Source organism: Artemia sp. Qi Xiang Cuo, chromosome 19 (genome assembly GCF_049724085.1).
Source record: "Artemia sp. Qi Xiang Cuo chromosome 19, ASM4972408v1, whole genome shotgun sequence".
Taxonomy (NCBI): domain Eukaryota; kingdom Metazoa; phylum Arthropoda; class Branchiopoda; order Anostraca; family Artemiidae; genus Artemia; species Artemia sp. Qi Xiang Cuo.
In genome coordinates this window covers 43,225,154-43,246,437 of record NC_142812.1, presented here as the reverse complement: position 1 = coordinate 43,246,437, position 21,284 = coordinate 43,225,154, and the positions used below count along the sequence as shown (strand labels likewise).

Below are 21,284 nucleotides of genomic sequence, written 5' to 3'. Positions count from 1 at the left end.
CTTCGTTGAAGTAATGATTCTGGGACTGTTTGATTTTTGTTTTAAATATCGCATTTTATTGTAAGTCTTATTTTATTTACATAAATGTTTTGCTGAGGACAGCTCCTGGATTTAAAGCCGAAATATTCATTTCAGGTTTGAGCAATTTTCATTGTCTTTGAAATTCCCTATTAATTTACCCGTTGTTTGTTTTTTCTCTCGTTCGCCCTTTTTTAACGCTCTAACAAACTTTGATGTCATCATGTGCCTTTTGTTATTTCAAACCTTCTGCCAAATGAATGGCGCGAAACGCAGTTTCTCTCTAGTAGGTGTTTTGTCCAGAGAATAGCATTGAACTATTGAACAGGTGATCCGAATAATCTTTACAAAATATGTAGAAAAAACCTTCGACTTTGATGAATGTGCAAGGTTGTCGCATAATTTTAATAGGTTAATCGGTTTTACTAGATTTACTAATAAACTAGCTTTTTACTATGCGTAGCAAAATTTTCCACTAGGGGTGGCAACCATGCTAAGAACAAAAATAAATAAAACAGGTAGAGTTTCTTGACACCTGGGATTTTCCATATTCTTATCAGTACTGATGATTATTTTGACAATTAATCTTCAAGGCCTGAGATAAAATTAATCTTCCATACCTTTCATTCAACGAACCAGGATTTAGCTAAGATAGCAAATGAAGTATCATGTTGTAAAGGTGAGTTATTTTATCGGGGAAATTGTTAGCGTTTTTAATATCAAAATATATCAATTTCTAACAGTACTACTATCACTACTACTAACAACTTATTGAATCAGTAACCTCCTCAAGGCCAGTACAACTGCGCTTGCTCTCCTTGTGTTCTAACCTGCTCAAAGATTTACTCTTTATCCACCCCGTCCTTCCCGTGGATTTCCAATTTCCTTTCAGTCCTTTAATAATAATCCCTTCCTACTAGATTCTCGCACAACCTGTTTTTCGTTTGACCCTTTCTTTCACCTAGGAAAACGAACGAAACCAAATTTTAATTTATGTAATTTATGCTAAAGGTTTTAACTAAAAAATATTTAGCTTATAATAAAAATATTAACAGGTATTATTACAGTATTACAGGTAGGGCCGTATCCAGGATTTGTTTTCGGGGGGGGGGGGGTTACAAAATGATTTTTGTCGGTGGAGGGGGAGGATTTACAAAAAAAACTTTAAAGACGCATCAAATACTTGCATCAAATAATGTATCACATTTTTAAGGGTCTGAAAAACATCTCGAGGGGAGGGGGTAGTATCCCCTTAACCCCCCTGGATACGGCCTTGATTACAGTTATTATCACAAAATATAGAACGCGTACATGAGAATTTTTTCTACTGCCTTTTTGGCAAATCATTTGCAACCAGGCATGTGCAGTTTGTGCATAATTTTTTTAATTCATAGCGTAGTTATCCCGTCCTCATCGTTAAGTCACACTTCCAGTTTTAATGGATTTGCAAAAAAAAGGTGCGTAAGGGAGGTGAAGGGGGGTACTAACGAAGTTTGTTCGTCAAACCATGTCTTAGAGGCCTTGGGTATGTCACTAGCCCCTTATCAAATCTCATTTCTAGGCAGAACCAATCCCTTCTCTTCTATCTATGTAACCTTTGCTGCATTTGGACGATTCAACATATGGTTTTGATTCGATATCCCATCGACAGAGAGTTCTAAATGAACGTACTAGTTCAAAAATACAACTGTTACGCAAATACTCAGCATCCAGTACAGGCTGTCAGGCAGAGTTTGCCCTGTTATTGATTCGTCAGGTTGCATGGATAAACAATGACTGGACATAAATCTACAGAAGTAGGTGAATTGATGTTCGTATGGAAGACAATCACCTAAACCACATTAACCTTTTCATTCGACGATAGCAGCTGGTTTTGGCGGGGATAAAACCTGGCCTATTTTGAAGGCCTTGAAGGACTGCCAAATAGAGCCTAAAGGTAGCCCCGAGCGAGGAGTCCCATCCGGGACAACACCAAAGGTAGATCTAGAGCAAAATCTTGGGGCGGGGGGGAATGTGACAAGGGCACCAATAATTGACCAAATTGACAAGGTTAAAAAAAGAGCAAAAAAGAAAAAAAAACGGAATGAGGGCGCCAGAAAAATCTTGGGGGGTCCTGGGCCCCGCGATCCACCTGGATCCGCCCCTGGACAACACAGTTTTATTTATTTTATGTTATATGATGATTAAGTGTCTAAACGAAAGGGCAGATCTAGTGTTTCTATAATTTTAAAGGAGAGCCAAAAGAGTTCTTAAACCTCCATGAGACAAACTGAAAAACATAATTTTTTTTTGAATAAGGTACCCTACTTGAAATTATGCTAAGTAGTTTCTGAGCTAGACGTGCTTTGAATAATTTTGTTTCAGTCATGGGTAGTCTACCGTAGATACACACGTATGGTTGAGGCCTTTGGAACCGTATCCTCCCAGAGGAATTGGGATTTTTGGACTTTAATACAATTTCCCACATCTTCTATAGAATTTACCTAAATTTTACGCATCTTACATACGCCCCCCCCCAAAGAAAATACTGATCCACCTCCAAGATGAATTTCTGCATGTCGCTCTAGTCTCTCACATCTGTTAGTGTAATCATAAATGTGGATAGTGAAGAAGGCTCCACAAAATCTTATTTCGGATATTTAATTTTAAGAAACTTTGCTTAAGGTCACACTCATAATATCTACTTATTGCTGACCTGACACTATTTCAGAAGTCTGTCCAGTAGCCCAGAGTAAAGGATCACACGCAGCCATCATCACACCTGCCGAAAAAGCCCAAATTTATGAATAGTCCGTGTTCTTTGTTAGTTTAACGCCAAACTTGTGTCAGGTTAGTAAACAATAAAATAATAATAATAAAAGCTGAGCACCAAGCCGCTTGAGGCCAACACCACTAGGCACGCTCCTCCTCCATCCCAATATATTTCAATCCTCCCTATTTAGACCCTCCCAAGAAGTTCCCATATCGCCTAATTCTTTCCTAACGACATCCTTATACCACATTCGGGGACGACATACTTTTCGTTTGGCCCTAGATGGTTGGCCGACAAGGTGATCTTTGGCAATCTGGCATCCTTCATCCGCAGAACGTACCCTAGCCATGTCAACCTTTCTCTAATTATAGCCCTAGAAAACTGGGTTAAACCACGTTTCTGTTGTTTCGTTACAACTTAGGTAAACAGCTTTCATATTTTCCAATTTCAGAAGACCTACCTTCACTCTGATGGGTGAAAAAACAAAATTGAAGTTGAACATAGCCTGGCTTACAAGAATCCACTGGAGGAATCTTTTTACCTTCTAACTTATTTACGAAAATTCTATGCGATACACCCTTTATTATGGGGTTACGATATTTAGCCACTTAATGACCATGTCCATCGAACAAGTTCTTAAGAAATGACGAAGAAAAAAAACTCCAATGATTTTGAGTTATAGAAGGCGATTTGGCGAGAAAATTCAACCAAACTGCCATAAAAATGGCGTAGTTCTTGATGTATTTAGCAGTCTTATTTTGCAAAATTTCTATAAATTTTTGAATTGTTCTGATGATGAAGATAATTATAATGAAAAAATCTTAGGTCCTTACAGATAGGTTAAAAACTATCTATTTTGAGAAATAGTTCGACACTTGAGACGACAATTGTTTTTTAAACAAATTTTTGTTCTCCTTTTATTACAGCTTGTGAATTTTAATATACAAAATGTGTTTTTGATTTTGTGAAATTTTCGGGTTTTGGATTGTTTTAGAAGGATTCCTTTTGGAAAGTTTTTTAGTGTAGCTTTTTAGGCTTGATTCAGAATTATAATTGCGTTTTGTTTTTCATTTCCATAGTGTTCGTGTATTGGACTACTTTCGGTTGCACCAATATTACTTTTAAAAAAAATAATAAAAATAAAATAAAAACTGTTGGTGATGGAAAATTTCTGATTGTACTGGACTGATTCAAAATTTTACATTAGAAACATCTTTGAATTAGCTTAAAAACAGTTTGGAAATAAAAATATTTATATAGTTTAGAAATATTTTCTAAACATAGCTTACATGTACATACACACATAGCTAAACATAGCAATGTATGTGTAAATGAACACATACATTGCATAAACATAAACATAGTTTGCCTTTAGTCTAAGTTCTTATGGTTGCTCCTCAGTGAAATTGTGATCACTTTTTGTAGATTTCACAATATTCGTATATGGATTAAAAACTACAAAAAACTTTAATTATTGAATAATGTTTTCTAACGCAGTTTGTATACTTCATTTAAAATGTTATTAAATATTTCTAGTACCAACAATCTTAGGGTTCTAATATAACACCTTACCTCTGGCGTTACATTTTCAAATATGGTCTTAAGCAACGTAATTTCTTCCTAAATTAGTCTTAAGTGATGATACTGAGAGAAAAAATAGGGTGAAACCTACCATTCAAATGTTTGGACAGACGTTAATTTTTATTTGTCGTTAGAGAATATAGGTTGCTATATTCTCTAAAAAAATGAAAAAAAACAACCAACAACAAAACATATGAGTTTGATTTTACTTTATACCGATGTCAAAATTGAATAAGAACACACGTCACACCTGCAACGTCCAAGTAACGTTTCACCGTTCCAGAAACTTCTCTTGTAATTCAGTGTTAACGATCAGACATTCCAATCATCAACTATCACACATACCGATAAAAAGTCCCGATCCTTCGTGTTCTCATCAACTATCAGACATCATCACTGTCACACATACCCATAAAAAGTCCGAAAGTCCTGATCCTTCGTGTTTTCATCAACTATCACACATCTTCACTATCACACATACCCATAAAAAGTCCGAAAGTCCTGATCCTCCGTTTTCTCATCAACTATCACACATCATCACTATCACACATACTCATAAAAAGTCATAAAGTCCTGATCCTTTGTGTTCTCATCAACTATCACACATCATCGCTATCACACGTACCCATAAAAAGTCCGAAAGTCCTGTTCCTTCGTGTTCTCTTCAACTATCACACATCATCACTATCATACATCACCACTTTCAAACATACCCATAAAAAGTCCGAAAGTCCTGATCCTTCGTGTTCTCATCAAATATGACACATCATCACTATCACACATACCCATAAAAAGTCCGAAAGTCCTGATCTTCCGTGTCCTCATCAACTATCACACATCATCACTATCACACATACCCATAAAAAGTCCGAAAGTCCTGATCTTTCGTGTCCTCATCAACTATCCCACATCATCACTATCACACATACCCATAAAAAGTCTAAAAGTTCTGATCCTCCGTGTTCTCATCAACTATCACACATCATCACTATCACACATACCCATAAAAAGTCCGAAAGTCCTGATCCTTCGTGTTCTTCGTTTGCTTTATCGCTACACTTGGATGTGACAACTTATGAAAAGAATAAATACGTAATAAACTAAGTAAGAAAATGAAAAAACATGAAAAAAAAATCAGATTCAAAAGAGTAAAAAGAAAACAGCGCAAAAGACCAAATTAATCCAAATAGCACTTCAAGATAATAGTAAATGGCAGAGAGTGAAACAAACGAATTTTATTCATATTAAACACATTGAACTTTACATAGTTTATGTCATCTGAATTTTAGAGAGGGATGCGTAAATTTTCCCTATCCAAGTGTTTTCTTCCAATTCTCTTTCGTTATATCTTCTATCAAATATAGCAAACAGATAGAGAAATGACTTGTATGTTTCTGAAGATTAATCTTCACTCATGCTGGCAGGGCCGGATTTAAAGCTTTGACGCTTCTAGGCCCAAAAGTTTTGCCACTCCATTTTTGGGAGATTTTGGGGAAATCCCAAAAAATTTGGAGATTATTAATCAGTTAAGTATATTAATGAGAATAAAAAAACGAAAAAAAAACAACCAACAACAAAACATATGAGTTTGATTTTAATTTATACCGATGTCAAAATTGAATAAGAACACACGTCACACCTGCAACGTCCAAGTAACGTTTCACCGTTCCAGAAACTTCTCTTGTAATTCAGTGTTAACGATCAGACATTCCAATCATCAACTATCACACATACCGATAAAAAGTCCCGATCCTTCGTGTTCTCATCAACTATCAGACATCATCACTGTCACACATACCCATAAAAAGTCCGAAAGTCCTGATCCTTTGTGTTCTCATCAACTATCACACATCATCGCTATCACACGTACCCATAAAAAGTCCGAAAGTCCTGTTCCTTCGTGTTCTCTTCAACTATCACACATCATCACTATCATACATCACCACTATCAAACATACCCATAAAAAGTCCGAAAGTCCTGATCCTTCGTGTTCTCATCAAATATGACACATCATCACTATCACACATACCCATAAAAAGTCCGAAAGTCCTGATCTTGCGTATCCTCATCAACTATCACACATCATCACTATCACACATACCCATAAAAAGTCCTAAAGTCCTGATCTTTCGTGTACTCATCAACTATCCCACATCATCACTATCACACATACCCATAAAAAGTCTGAAAGTCCTGATCCTCCGTGTTCTCATCAACTATCACACATCATCACTATCACACATACCCATAAAAAGTCCTGATCCTTCGTGTTCTCATCAAATATCACACATCATCACTATCACACATACCCATAAAAAGTCCAAAAGTTCTGATCCTCCGTGTTCTCATCAACTATCACACATCATCACTATCACACATACCCATAAAAAGTCCGAAAGTCCTGATCCTTCGTGTTCTTTGTTTGCTTTATCGATACACTTGGATGTGACAAATTATGAAAAGAATAAACACGTAATAAACTAAGTAAGAAAATGAAAAAACATGAAAAAAAAAAATCAGATTCAAAAGAGTAAAAAGAAAACAGCGCAAAAGACCAAATTAATCCAAATAGCACTTCAAGATAATAGTAAATGGCAGAGAGTGAAACAAACGAATTTTATTCATATTAAACACATTGAACTTTACATAGTTTATGTCGTCTGAATTTTAGAGAGGGATGCGTAAATTTTCCCTATCCAAGTGTTTTCTTCCAATTCTCTTTCGTTATATCTTCTATCAAATATAGCAAACAGATAGAGAAATGACTTGTATGTTTCTGAAGATTAATCTTCACTCATACTGGCAGGGCCGGATTTAAAGCTTTGACGCTTCTAGGCCCAAAAGTTTTGCCACTCCATTTGTGGGAGATTTTGGGGAAATCCCAAAAAATTTGGAGATTATTAATCAGTTAAGTATATTAATGAGAATAAAGCTAAACAAAATACATATATTTAATAAATGAAAATCAAAGTCTTTCAATTAAATCTTCTAGCCTGCCAATGAACTTACAAAGGCAAGAGAACCCAATAGTGGAAACACTGAGCTGAACGCAACTGATTAGCCAAAAGTAATAAAAGAGAAAGGTGACACCGAACTATCAGCTGCCATTCTTGGGAAACATCTGGCAGTTTATAAGTGGCAACAGAACTCCTGTGTTCTTTCACTTTTCTGTGAATAGGCAGCGCGGCAGTAGAGTGCACCTAGCCCTTTGACGGTAAATCATATCAGTCCAAATTTCGTTAAGAAAAAACTCACTCGGTGATAAATTATTGTGCCCCTACGCACTGTGCCTAGGCTCGAACCTAGTGGGCCTATTGGTAAATCCTGGCAAGAAATTTGGTCAATCATAAAAAAATACTTTTGAAAAATGTACATGGCTTATCTTGTAAGAATTACGAACGAGTTACATCATTGGTAGAATATACAATTCTGGATTTATCGACAGGTGTGGCTATGGTTTGGTTCAATAGGAATGATATTCATTTCCATAACAGAGCATTCAAGTTTTCGCTCAATTAGTCTGCGCACGAGAATCTTTTTATTTCTCTCCACTGATCAATAAGGGCCTTAGTTTCCTAACCTTGTTCTCCGAAGTCATGTGATTAAGGGATATACACTAGAATAATTCTTATGCTATGAAGCGTCAGGTATTTTGATGTTGGAGATATATGATAATTAGATAAATGGAATAAATATTGCTTTCATTTCATTTCAGTCATTTTTCACCAGACTCTAATCATTCTAAATTTGTGCAAAAACTTGTTTGCCGATCATTCTCTTGTAATCTAATTGACTTTCAGAGATAAGGCCGTACCCGGTTTTTTTTCGGGGGGGGGGGGGAAAGATATTCTCAAAGATTTTTTTCGGGGGGGGGGGGTACACAAAAATATCCTCAAAAACGCATAAAAGTTTTTTTTTATATCTATTTTTGTTCCGTTTTTACGAGTCAGACAAACATTTTGGGGGGAGGTGGTTTAACCACCCTAACGCTCCCCCTGGATACGGTCTTGTTCAGAGATCAAAACATATTCCACGCATTATTTTTTTTTGCCAAGAGTGAAATTCACCAAATGTAGTTTGTTACTAGCATATAGATTGGTGACGTCCGTGAAACTGTTAAATTATGGGGTGAATCGTGTTTTTGAAATCTAGGAGGAGGCAAATTTCCCGCTTTTCTTCAATGATAGCACAAAAAAGACATTTTTCAAATCTAGAAGAAGGAAGGGACAAAAGATCAAAGGGAAGCACAAGCTCATGCTTTCTTCCAATTGACGCCACTGTCTTTTATTAATTTTGGTTCAAAACCAAATCTTCACGTTTTTATCATAATCAAGAGAATTCGCATTGTCAGGGCTCATAGTACACTTTTTGCGTGTAATGCGCTTTGTTTTTGGATGGCTGAAATTTTAAAATATCTTCAATCACCTGGATATTCTAGATTCCCCACTTTCAAGGGAGAATATAAAGTCGATAACCGAAGTCACTTGGGCGTAAGCCCGAAGTTTCAAGGTTGGGAGCCCCTTCATGGGTGCCAATATGGGAGGGGGAGGGGCAGAGGGGGATCCAGCCCCCTCCTGGCTGAATGATGGTTCCTTATATTTTTATATTTCTGTTTCGAGATTTCTATTATACATTATTGGAAGTGCCGATTACACCAGCTAAGCCCCCTCTAAAATTCAGCTTATAGGTGCCTATGAGCCCCTTGCTATTACCGAGTAAAAAGGAAGCTAAGGGGTGCACTCTCTTTTTTAGGAATTTTATTCTCGAATCTACTATTCACTAATACTAGTGAATGATAAGAGAAACACTAATTTATTCAATTGACACATTTTGATTCTTTTGAAGATGTGAAAAGAAAAAAAAAATCCGAAACCTATTAGACAAGAATTTCTGCAATATCAAACAGCTCGTGGTAACGAACTGTAAGTAAGGAGCGACCCGGCTCAATAGTAACCGCAACTCTAACGGAATTTTGATACAAATTGATTCATCAAAAGAAGAGGATTTTTATGCTGATTTTAAATATATAAGTTTTATCAAGTGTAGTCTAACCCATCAAAAGTTACGAGCCTGAGAAAATTTGCCCTATTTTCAAAAAAAGGGGAAAATACCCCTTAACAGTAATAGAATCCTAATCAAAATCATAACATCAGATTCAGCATATCAGAGAACTCTACTGTAGAGATTTCAAGCTTTTATCTGCACAAATGTGGAATTTTGTATTTTTTGCCAAGAGACAGATCACGGATGCGTTAATTTTTTTTTTTCCCAGGGGTCATCGTATCGACCCAGTGGTCCTAAAATTTAGTGAGAGGGTTCATTCAAAGGGAAATTAAAAGTTTTAGTGCCCTTTTTAAGTGACCGAAAAATTGGAGGGCAACTAGGCCCCCTCCCACGCTCATTTTTTCCCAAAGTCACCGGATCAAAATTTTGAGATGGCCATTTGGTTCAGTATATAAAACATCTAATAACTATGTTTTTGAGGACGAATTAATCCCCCACAGTCCCCAGGGGAAGGGCTGCAAGTAATGAACTTTGCCCAATGTTTATATATAGTATTGATTATTGGTAAGTACTGACGTTTTCGGGGGAAGAATTTTCTGGGGAGGATTGGGGTACATGGATCTTTCCATGGAAGAATTTTTAACGGGGGAAGAGAATTTCCACTAAGGGGATGCTGGTTTTCCCAGCATTATTTAAAAATTGATCAGAAATTAAATAAAAAACAAGTTTTTTCAACTGAAAGTATGGAGTAACATCAAAACTTAAAACAAACAGAAATTATTACGTATATGAGGGGGTTAATCCCCTCCTCAATACCTCGCTCTTTATGCTAAAGTATTTTTAATAATCTCAAAAGAGCTATTTATTCTAATTAAACGGCCTTTGTGATTCAGGGGTCATTCTTAAAGAATTGGAACAAAATTTGCACATTAGTGTAAAGAGCGAGGTATTGACGAGGGGACGAACCCCGCATATTACCTATATGAGGAATTTCGCCCCCTCGTCAATACCTCGTTCTTTAAGCTAAAGTTCAAATTTTGCTAAATAATGGCCGATATAAATAATAATTTGTTTCTGTTATTTTCCGTCCAATCTTAGCATTTAATTTTACCTTAAGAAGCTTCAAACTGTGATTTTTATGTGATAATAAACCAAAGACATTGTATATCTTCGGCTTGTGTTTATTATTAAATAAAAAAAAAAGTTTTTTCCAACTGAAAGCAAGAAATAACATTAAAACTTAAAACGAGCGTACATCGTTTTAAGGTACGTGTATCTTTTAAAGATTTTTTCTTTCATTCATTTCAGTGGTTTGAGAATTGCTCAACTTGTCACTTTCATAAAAATAGTATCGACATCTTAAGCCGTTTTATTATTATGCATTACAAAATTAGTTCAGCAAATATCGCTAATTTAAGTACTTGGGAAAATCTTTCCATGGATATAATTTCTCATGGGAAGGGAATTTTCCATGGAGGGGGATCTGGATTTCCGTACATTATTTAAAAAACGATCAGCAATTAAATGAAAACAAGTTTTTTCGACAGAACGTGAGAAGCAACATTATAACAGGAACAGAAAATATTACGTATATTAGATGAGATACCTCTCTTCAACGGATTGCCCTAATAATAAAGTTTCTTTTTTAACTTTTGAAAGAGGCAATTATTCCAATTAAACTGCCTTTTTTATTCAGGAATTGTTATTCGATAACGAGGTATGAACTCAAACATAGGCTGCTATAACATTAGTGCTAGTTAAAAAAAAAAGTAAAATTAATATGCAAATTTTGTTTTAATTATTCATATACAGTAAGCCAAATTCAAAACCTGCATTTATTCAAAAACGTTCAGAAATTAAATAAAAAAAAGTTTTTTTTTTAAACTGAAAGTAAGGAGCGACATTAAAACTTAAAACGAACAGATATTGTTCCGTACATAAAAGGGGCTGTTCCCTGCTCAACGCCCCGCTCTTTACGTTTTATTGTTTTATAAAGCAGTGTTGTGAGAAAGAGTCAAACTTTGGCGTAAAGAGCGGGGCGTTGAGCCAGGAATAGCCTTTTTCATTTACGAAATAATTTCTGTTCATTTTAAGTTTTAATGTCGCTCTTTACTTTCAGTTAAAAAAACTTTTTTTTTATTGAATTTCCAAACAGATTCGACTTTACTCAGATAACTATTGTTGTATAAGGCAGGGGCAGAGAAGGCATTGTTGGGGGGGGGAGGGGGGGGGCCAGAGAAGGCACTTGCCTCGGGTGCGTAAATTTTAGGGCGCAAAATTTCAAACAAATAATCTAACTGTTATAATCATTTTGTAATTTCGAAGTTTTACTTTTATTAAAATAGAGTAGATGGTGCAGCTAATAAATAAGAATAATTAATAAATTATTAACTAATCAATAAAATATAGATAAATTAAAAAATAAAAATAATTAAATGACAAACTAGAATTTAATAAGAAAATTGAAAATAATTTGTTAATAAATGGAAAAATTAACAGGGGGGGGGGGGCACTGATCAAGATTTTGCCCTGGCCACTATATGATAGGTAAATATGCGCACTATATAGGGGCGCTATGTACATATCTTTCATTTTAGGTGTGCAGCAGACCCTGGTTCTTAGGACTATTAAGTGTGATACTCCTTACTACTTCCAACATCACCCTTCTTATGAAAGTGAATACCCCAACGCCTTTGCCAGACTACCTAGACATACACAACACAACAGCAATTTGTAAGAATGAAGATACTCCACGGGTCGGACGTTTGGATCAAAATAGACAACATATTATTTTTGACTCACTTTTTGTTGGAGATAATTTTTGGCAGTTATCAAAAGAAAAAATAGTGTGCTTAGCAACCCTATCAACACCTGATAAGTTACATTGGCTGCCACAGGTAGTTACACACTGGGGTGGCTTAGTGTCACTAGCAATTTACCTAAAAGATTCAGAAGAACAATTATTTAAGTCCTATTTAAATTATTTATATGTATGTCATTCTGAGATTATGACAAACGTCAGTGTACATCTAATAAGGCCTGTAAGCAAAGCAGACATTTATTCAAGAGTGTCGAGTTATTTGAGCTCGGAGCCACCTATAATTCAGTGTTCAAACCCTACAACTGTTATGAAGGCATTTATGAAATTTAGGGTGAAGACAGTAACAAATAAAGGCGTCCCTCAAAATCATATGAGAAACGTAGCACGTAAAGGATGTGGTACTTCGTATTTAATAACAAGTGATATTGACATTATACCTTCAAAAAACGCGGAAGGTCAGTTAGAAAAATTTTTGAAGAGAAAGGAAATTAGAGAGTGCATTAAGTGTGCGTTTGTAATACCAACGTTTGAGCTTGATGATCATGCTAACTTTCCAAAAAGTAAATCTGAACTTTTGACTTTAGAAAGCAAAGGACGCGCAAGGTCTTTTCATGAAAAAGTATTCATACACAACCAATATGCAACAAACTTTTCCAGGTATGCAATTAGCTTATCACACTAGAGTACTTGAGGCTGTCAGAACCCAGTTTGATCAAACCTTCATTTTTTTATACGTTCTAGCCCAGGGTTGTCCAGCCTTTTATTATAGCGGGCCACATTGTCATTGGGATAATTCAGTGGGCCACAGAACCAATTAAATTCAAAGAACAATGGGTACAAATTGGGCAAAAATGAGTAAAATTTGCATCAAAGGAGGTGTAAAAATGACTAGCGGGTAGTACAAAAATCTCAGGCGGTCCGAAGGTTGGACTTCCTTCTTCTAGCCAAAGAATATTGGCAAGTTAATAGACTTGAAACTGACACAAGTGTCTAAAGACAGATCCGTCATTTTAGACGTTTCAAAGGCCTAAAAAGGCCAAAGATGTTTTGGTATTTTTTAGCTTTGTAATTTTTTTTTTCAGAAACAGAGATTAGATAATTATCACTATACTAATTTCGCCAATTACACTAATTAAATTAGTTTTGGCTTATTATTACACTCAAAAAATGTCAAGAAACGCCAAATGCTACATGACGCTTGAGATATTTTTTGTCAACATTAAGGCCAGCTTCCACTCTAGCAAGTTACTCATACTTTTTGGGCTGTAGCGACAAAAAAAAAGTCTAAAGTTGAAATTTGTAACATTTTGTCTATAAAGAAGTTAATTTCCTCTTAACATTATCAATTACGGGGGTATTCTCTGGAAATGCGGATTGACAGAAAAAAGTGTTTAGGCAATAATCGATCACAGGACAAAATTTTTGCTAACCTCTTTTCATCGATGATAAATGGTCCTAAAATTATAGATCTAAGCTTAAAACAGTCTTATCAGGGATCTAAAGTAGTATTTTCGTTGGCATTCTTGCGATAAATTCGGTTTTCATGCGCAGAAACTTCCCAAATACCGTTTCGTCATATTTGTCTGATGTCATTCTTCTTAAACAGGCTTTAGGACCTTAGTGAGCTTATGGTTTTTATATTTATGCATTTAGTCTGAATATAACATTCTAGAAGAAAACAAAATAATTTTATCTTGAAACAAAGTGCTTCTGCTTAGTTGTGTTTTTAAAACCCATTCAATCGAAAAGAATATATTTGTATCTGAGCCAGAATATTGTCACATCCTTAAATACAGACCCAATTGCCCACATTTAAAGTCAATAAACACGAGGGGAACTAAAATTTCAAATACAGTTATTATGGTTAACCAATCAGAGTAGGAACTTGTCTACAAGAGTGATACCAGCCAAATTATAGACACGCTTGTGAATAAGCACAAAATTACGGACGACTATTACGTCATTTATGTATCCTGTGTATAATTTTCAGGACTTGAGCAGTGCAAAACTTGTACACGTAAAAGTTATGATCAACCGATCAGAATGACAGTTTACAGCATAATTTCTTTAAACTGGAAAAGTAGTTTTCCTATCTGCATGGAATCTAAAAACGATGCAAAGACGTAGGTCGCGTTCAGACTTTCGACTTTAATTGATTATTTTCTGCGACTTTAAATTTCAGAAACCACGAGGGAAGTTTGGGGATGAGGAAAGGGCAGCCCCCTCCTATGCAGAGTGAATTTTGCAGATTTTGGGGTTTAATGTTACTCTTTACTTTCATAATAACAGAGTATACCAGAAATATTCCCATAAATCAAGAGGGATTAAGTATCAATGCAGTATATTCCAGTCATTTATTCTTCTATTTGCAGCTATTCTGTTCTTTCACCCTCAAATTGTAGCTCACTGTTTGTAACTAAGGTTGCCACCATGGCCAGTCCCTATACAATTGCCCAAATTTACGTACTACACAGTGATTTTCGGTGCTATAGCCAAAAAATTGACTATAATAGTGCTAAAATAGAAGTTAGCCCTCTCCTGCTACAGGTGACAACCCTGTTTGTAGCTCCTGTCGTGACTAGAATCAACGCTTAGTCACTTAAGGTTTTTGATATTTCATATACGAATTTTATACGCAAGCCACATAATAGTCATGCTCGTTGATAAAATCCAACTTACGCATGACTACAGCGCCAATTATGAACGTCATTCGTAATTTCTCGATCGAATATTATTTAAACTTCAATCATACAATTTTTGATTGCTCCTATAGAGTTGAGATTTAAGGTACAATTTTTTGAAACTAGAAAAATTGAAAGCCCTGAATAGCAATTTTTTCATCTGTAACGGAATTCCGACAGGAGTAAAGAAGACGTAGCATTAATAGAGAAGAGTTAGAAACAAATTGGTGCTGGTGCAAACTTTTAAAACCAATTTCTTACAATTTTGACTTTTCGCCTCTGAAATACAAGTGTGGCGCCAAACTCAACAAAACCCATGCCATTCAAAAAGCTTGTCTTTTTTATCGACACTTGTGACTATGGTGTGGCCCGGGCATTATAATTTTTGACAAAAGTGGTGTTAGTGCACTTAAAAAAGACTCCATTTAAGTTCCTCTGGAAAATTTGCTTGACAATCTGACAATCGTCTTGACAATCATCTTAGTGACAAGCAGCTAACTCCCAAAATTCAGGCCTTGTCAGAACTATAATACCAAATACGGTTTACTTTAATATAGACAGCTGCAGTCAGCTACCGTAGTTGAAGGACGAAACGAACTCACTGAGTACAGGTGTGACTTCAAAGTCGAGGAATATCGCATGTTATAAATCCTGGCTTTTTTCAAAATGTATAGTATGGTTGGTCACTGTATGGTAACGACTATAGTATGGTTGGCCACTGTATGGTAACGACTATAGTATGGTTGGCCACTGTATGGTAACGACTATAGTATGGTTGGCCACTGTATGGTAACGACTAAAGTATGGTTCGCCACTGTATGGTAACGACTATAGTATGGTTGGCCACTGTATGGTGACGACTATAGTATGGTTCGCCACTGTATGGTAACGACTAAAGTATGGTTGGCCACTGTATGGTAACGACTATAGTATGGTTGGCCACTGTATGGTAATGAGTATAGTATGGTGACCACTGTATGATAACGACCATATATATGGTTGGCCACTGTATGGTAACGACAATAGTATGATTAGCCAGCCACTGTATGGTAACGACTATAGCAAGGTTAGCCACTGTTTGGTAACGACTACAGTACGATTGGCCACTGTATGGTAACGACTATAGTATGGTAACGACTATAGTATTGTTGGTCACTGCATGGTAACGACTATAGTATGGTTGGCCACTGCATGGTAACGACTATAGTATGGTTGGCCACTGTATGGTAACGACTACAGTATGGTAACGACTAAAGTATGGTTGGCCACTGTATGGTAACAACTATAGTATGGTTGGCCACTGTATGGTAATGAGTATAGTATGGTGACCACTGTATGGTAACGACTATAGTATGGTTGGGCACGATTCGATTACAATTTTATATAGGTATTAGTCTTTAGATTGTTTCTGGAACCTCATTTACCCGCGCAGGTAACAAATCTTTCTGTGCTAAAATCCACGTTTTTAATTCTAGATGGCGTTCTTCGAACACCACAAACGACATAGTAATAAGTCATCCAGTGACTGACTTCGAGTTCTTTTATGAGCCTTTCTATGTTTCTTTGGATATAGTGCCACCACACGATGAACGTTTTGTTGGATATGGATTTACAAGAAACACACAGGTAACATTACATATTTATCTGCACTGTGATTTATTGAAAATTAAGAAAATATGCTAATTGTCTAAGTTACTTTTTTAGTGTGATACAGACAAGTACACATGTGTAGGACTTAGGGAAAGGGTCGCGATCTGGTTCTCCAAAAGCAAGATGCCATTTTTACAGGGACATTATTGTCTCTCCATTCATCGCTTTTGAGTGTTCCCTCGGGAATGCTTGCTGCGACAGCAGCATCTTCATTCCTCGGCTTAAAACAACAGTACTGCTTTCTTAAATTATTGCCACCCCAGAAGCGTCAAGCCACCTAAAAATATTGCTAATACGGTAAGGGGCTGAAATTGTCCCCGCGCACAGTATTTATGGGGGTGACTTTCAGATAAGCCTTTTTTATATATTTTAATCCTCGGGGAATTCCTTATGGGGGAGAGGGAGGGGAGGGGGCAAAAATTCCCAAAAGATAACAATTGATACTAAAAGTAGTTTTTTTTTTCTTTTTTTTTAGAAGTCAATCTAAACTATACATCGAGAATCACTTGAAAAAAATTCTAGGTCTTGCCTCCATTTATTTTTGGCCCTTGTGCTTGAGCAGTCGTTCTTAAAGCATTTCGGACAAAAGTCAAACTTTGGAACAGAGCGGGGGATAAAGAGGGGCAGCCCCTTTGTAAACGGAATAATTCTTTTCCGTACACATACATTCCGTTTACTTTCACTTGATAAACTCTTTTTTCTTTAATTTCTGTTTGTTTTTAATGCTACACCCAAGGTATTAATAGGAACTAGCTTAACAGATTATTAGTATCAATAAGAAAAAAAAGAAAAAAATTAAGGATCTGCAACATCCCCACTATCTAAAATATTTGTTCTCGAAAGGTGATCCGGATAAGACTCAATAAGCTGTAACAATTTTTCGTAGATCTGCCAGAAATAAAATTGCAGACAAATTTGGAATAAGGAAAACACCAGCAAACACTGTTCGATGGAACTAATTAATGAAATCACGCCTTTCAATGGCATTAAGGCCCTTACAAGAATAAAGCCCTGGGCGTTTGCAGTGACAGAAATAGACCTGTCAGCGCCCGGGACAAGAATGGCATTTGGCACCCTCCAGTCAAAAAAACCTATTCTAGATATCAGGTTAAGGCTATTTTACTTTTCTAAAGAGCACATTTATTCATTGTATATTTATTTAGTTGTGTTGCTATCATTAATATATTTTTTATGTAAATCACAATATGTATAGTAAAAGTCAAGAAAAACTTTAAAATTCCAGGTAGCAACATTTTATTGGTGACACAATACACATACAATTTAAATTACACAGAGTCAGTCTTTCTTATAGATTAAAATTCTCGAGAAAATGTCTTTATAATGTCTTCCCATATAAGCTTTGGCCCCACATTATGTTATATGTGGATTGTACTCAAGTTTCTCAACCGCTGCTTGGCCGCCCTGCTTCTAAGATAATTTTGTTCTAAATTAACTTTAATTTGCTGAAGCTTCTTTCATTAGAAGAAACTCACGTGGGCATAGTTAAATACACCTTCAAGGCAAGCGTTGCCGCGTTCCAGAGCTAGAAAACTAGGGCTCAAGTTTTATTTGATCATATCAAAAATTGGCCAACATGAAACTTGTTTATTTTATTACATAAATAGAGGAAATATTTAAAACCAATAAATCGCGTTGGGTTATGGTCTATGGTAGAATTTTTTTTTTGTGCGTGAAAATTACAAATATTGAGAATATATTCATTTTTGAATAAAAGTTGCATTCCGAGAGTTAAAAATCAATGCAAAACTAAATTATCCATCTAGATTGCTAAACTAAAAGAGGGAGGACGATTTTTTCTCCTTAAATAAGCTTTAGCTAAGTTCTGGATTGGTATGTATACCTTGCTTGATTTCACGGCTGGTGGATTAAGTTTTAACTTTTTTTTATTTGGCAGGGGGTATGGTGACTTTGAAGTTTGTGCTGGGGAATAAAGTCACTTTCCCTTCATACTCAAAAAATAAGCTACGGTGATTTTCCTTTATTATTTTTGCCTGTAGGCTGTATAGTAGGCTTATGCCTGTAAGGCTCTGCTTTTAGCTCTTAAAAAATTATTTGTTGTATACCATTTTTTAACTCAAATTATTTTTAATTTTAGGTCTACGAAATGTTCCTATCAGGCTGGAAGTTTTACGTCCTCTCACCTATCTTTCTAATTCATTGGGGCCTTCAAAGAAGAGCTACGAGGCCAGGATGGCGAGAAAATGAGAACACGAAAAATAGAATTTTATTTACTAATTTTAAAAGAGAGCTAATAGCCCGATATAAGCTAGATTTGAAAGTGTGAAGGAATTGTAGGAAAAACTTAATTACTGGTTTTATATACTTTTTCGACAAGGCAATACAAATTTTATCGCCAAAAACCAATTTCAAGTGATTTATTATTGGGATCTAGATAGTTATAAATGAATTTCAAGCTCGAGTTAATTCGGTTAATCTCAAATCAAGGCCACCTATTATCAAAATAATTTTCGGTTTGCTAAAACACAAAAATAAATACAAAAAAACGAAGCAGACAACTTAAAACCCGAGACGTACAAAGAAGATCGAGTTAGCTCGAAAAAAAGGGAGAATATTTTAAACGCCCAACATTGAGCCAGTTCTAAATAAGGAAATTATTTGAATAGCCTAGCCTAGAAAACTATGGGAAAAATTCCACAATAAATTCATTTTTGAGTCATTGGCTTATGTCCTGTACTTGAGAATAATGCCATCTTGTCAAAAATATAACTGTCATATTTTTGGCACATTTTAAAGCTGAAGCTGTCCAATTCTTTAACAAAAGACTAGCCCTTCATGACAATGAAGACTGTATCCAAGGGTATCTACCGGGGTATTTACAAGGGTATTTACCGGGCTTGAGCTGGTTCCTTCGAAGTATTGCTTTGACTCGTAAATTGGTCTGAAAACTACAGGCAAAAGTCTATTTCTCCTAAAAAAATAAACAAAAAGATACTTCCCCACTCGTAAATTGGTGAACAAATTGCCAGTAAACAAAACCACCATATTTGAGAAAGTTAGACAGACTCTTGTTAACAAACTCAGTCCAAAAACGTACAAGAGTGTGGGTACTGACTTGATAAAAAATGAGGCAAGTCCAAGCTGCAGAATTTTGGTGATACGGTGCAAAATTAAGCAAGTTCCTGAATCAGTGCACTATGAACTAAGTTATAACTGTGGACAGACAGAGCTCCTAAACTAGCTAAGTCCTGATTCGGAACAAAATCAAACTCGATGGCTCGATTCAACCCGTGAGCCAAGTTTAAGCAGCATGTTATTGGTACCTTGGTAAAAAAATGAGCTAATCTCTGCTCGTTTCATATATGGCTTGAGTTATATATTTCAATTTCCGTCTTTGTTCCAATATTCATTCATAGGGATTGTTGTTCGTATTAAGTTTAACTAATTATTTGTTTTTGTTTCTTTAATTTTGTTGCACTGATTCATTTTTGTTGCATTGATTCATTTATAATGATTTATAATTGTATGATTAGAGGTTTAAACCCTTCATCCCTTCTCTCTAAAATAAAGCATCTATATGAGGCACTAAGCCTAGTCTAGGTCTATAATTAAGGCGAACCTCTATAGACAAAAAAGTATTTTTCTGAGGTATATACAAAAATTTCACGCGCATTGTAAAATTGGCACTTTTACAAATAACAACGCATATATAATATCACATGGTTCGCTTTAGGATACTCAAAAAAGAGATTAAACAACAATTTATACTGATATTTCAAAATTTCTAAAGAATAGTAGTAGCAGCAGTAGTATTTTGCATATAGTGCCTCTTCCAGGCGGACCAGAAGCACCGCCTGGAAAGGATCCAATACCGAGCTCTTCTGGTAGTGTCAAATTCTCCCAAATTCCCTTATTGCTCCCTTTTGAAACAATTTTCACTTAAAACCCTTTCGACACGCCGTGATGAATTGTGTTTTAAATTTGGTGTCGGTGTTTTGGAAAATTCGCGGCTTCTTGAAATCCTCCTCCCTGAGCATCTCCCTTCACGCCAAAGGCTTCCACGACATGTAGCTCAACCAGTACCAAAATTAACCCGGTACCAGCACGGCATATGCGGTACGCAAGTAGTTTTGTTCCCTCGTTCGTCAAGGTCTTTAACTCTACACGCACTCGTCAAATATTGTATATATTTATTTTCTTTAGTTCAGTATTCTTTTATTCTTTTGACTCTGCTTGACTCAGTTTAGTTTGAATCTGTGATATTTCGAATCAATGTATATTGTTGCATGACGAAAATTGAAATTTTCGAAAATTGACGAAAATTGAAAATTGAAAATTTTTCAAGTTCAAATCGACACCGATTTCTTTTAAAATCGACGCTGATTTGGAAATCAGTTCCCAAAATCAGCTACGTGGGCCCAGCCCTTAATACCTAGCAGTGGAACTAGTCATAGTAGTAGCAGCATGCAAATTTAGTGGCTTTTTGTTAGTACAATGTCTCTCATAACACCCCTGAAAGTTTAAATTTAATATCCTTGGTCATTCCTAGTATAATACTGATACGTCCTTTAGGGAACCTGTACACAGTAAGTTTTGATGTAGTTCAACATCTTTCAACATTCCCTAAACGTTTCAGCTGAATACGTTTAGCCAGAATAATAGCAGTCGTTGTAACAGCAGCAGTATTAGCAGTTTTTTCTACATACACTAGCATAATTTGACATGTACCTGTAGTAGTAAAATTTTGACATGAACATTTTAATATATATATATATATATATATATATATATATATAT

The 21,284-nt window shown here is 35.7% G+C and overlaps 1 protein-coding gene across 5 annotated transcripts; it reads left to right on the top strand.

The window, feature by feature from the left end:
* LOC148940880 (beta-1,4-glucuronyltransferase 1-like) lies at positions 1-21,222 on the top strand. 5 transcript variants are annotated; one of them, XM_089104878.1, is made up of 4 exons: positions 1-60; positions 11,954-12,834; positions 16,334-16,484; positions 18,625-21,222. In XM_089104878.1, exons 2-4 carry the CDS (start codon positions 12,026-12,028, stop codon positions 18,811-18,813), a joined length of 1,149 nt encoding a protein of 382 aa, XP_088961004.1. In that variant the 5' UTR covers positions 1-60; positions 11,954-12,025; the 3' UTR covers positions 18,814-21,222. The 5 variants fall into 5 exon arrangements, with proteins under 5 accessions (XP_088961004.1, XP_088961002.1, XP_088961000.1 ...); XM_089104876.1 differs by having other exon boundaries at positions 4-135; XM_089104874.1 differs by lacking the exon at positions 1-60 and adding an exon at positions 586-697.
* Positions 21,223-21,284: the final 62 nt, after the last annotated feature.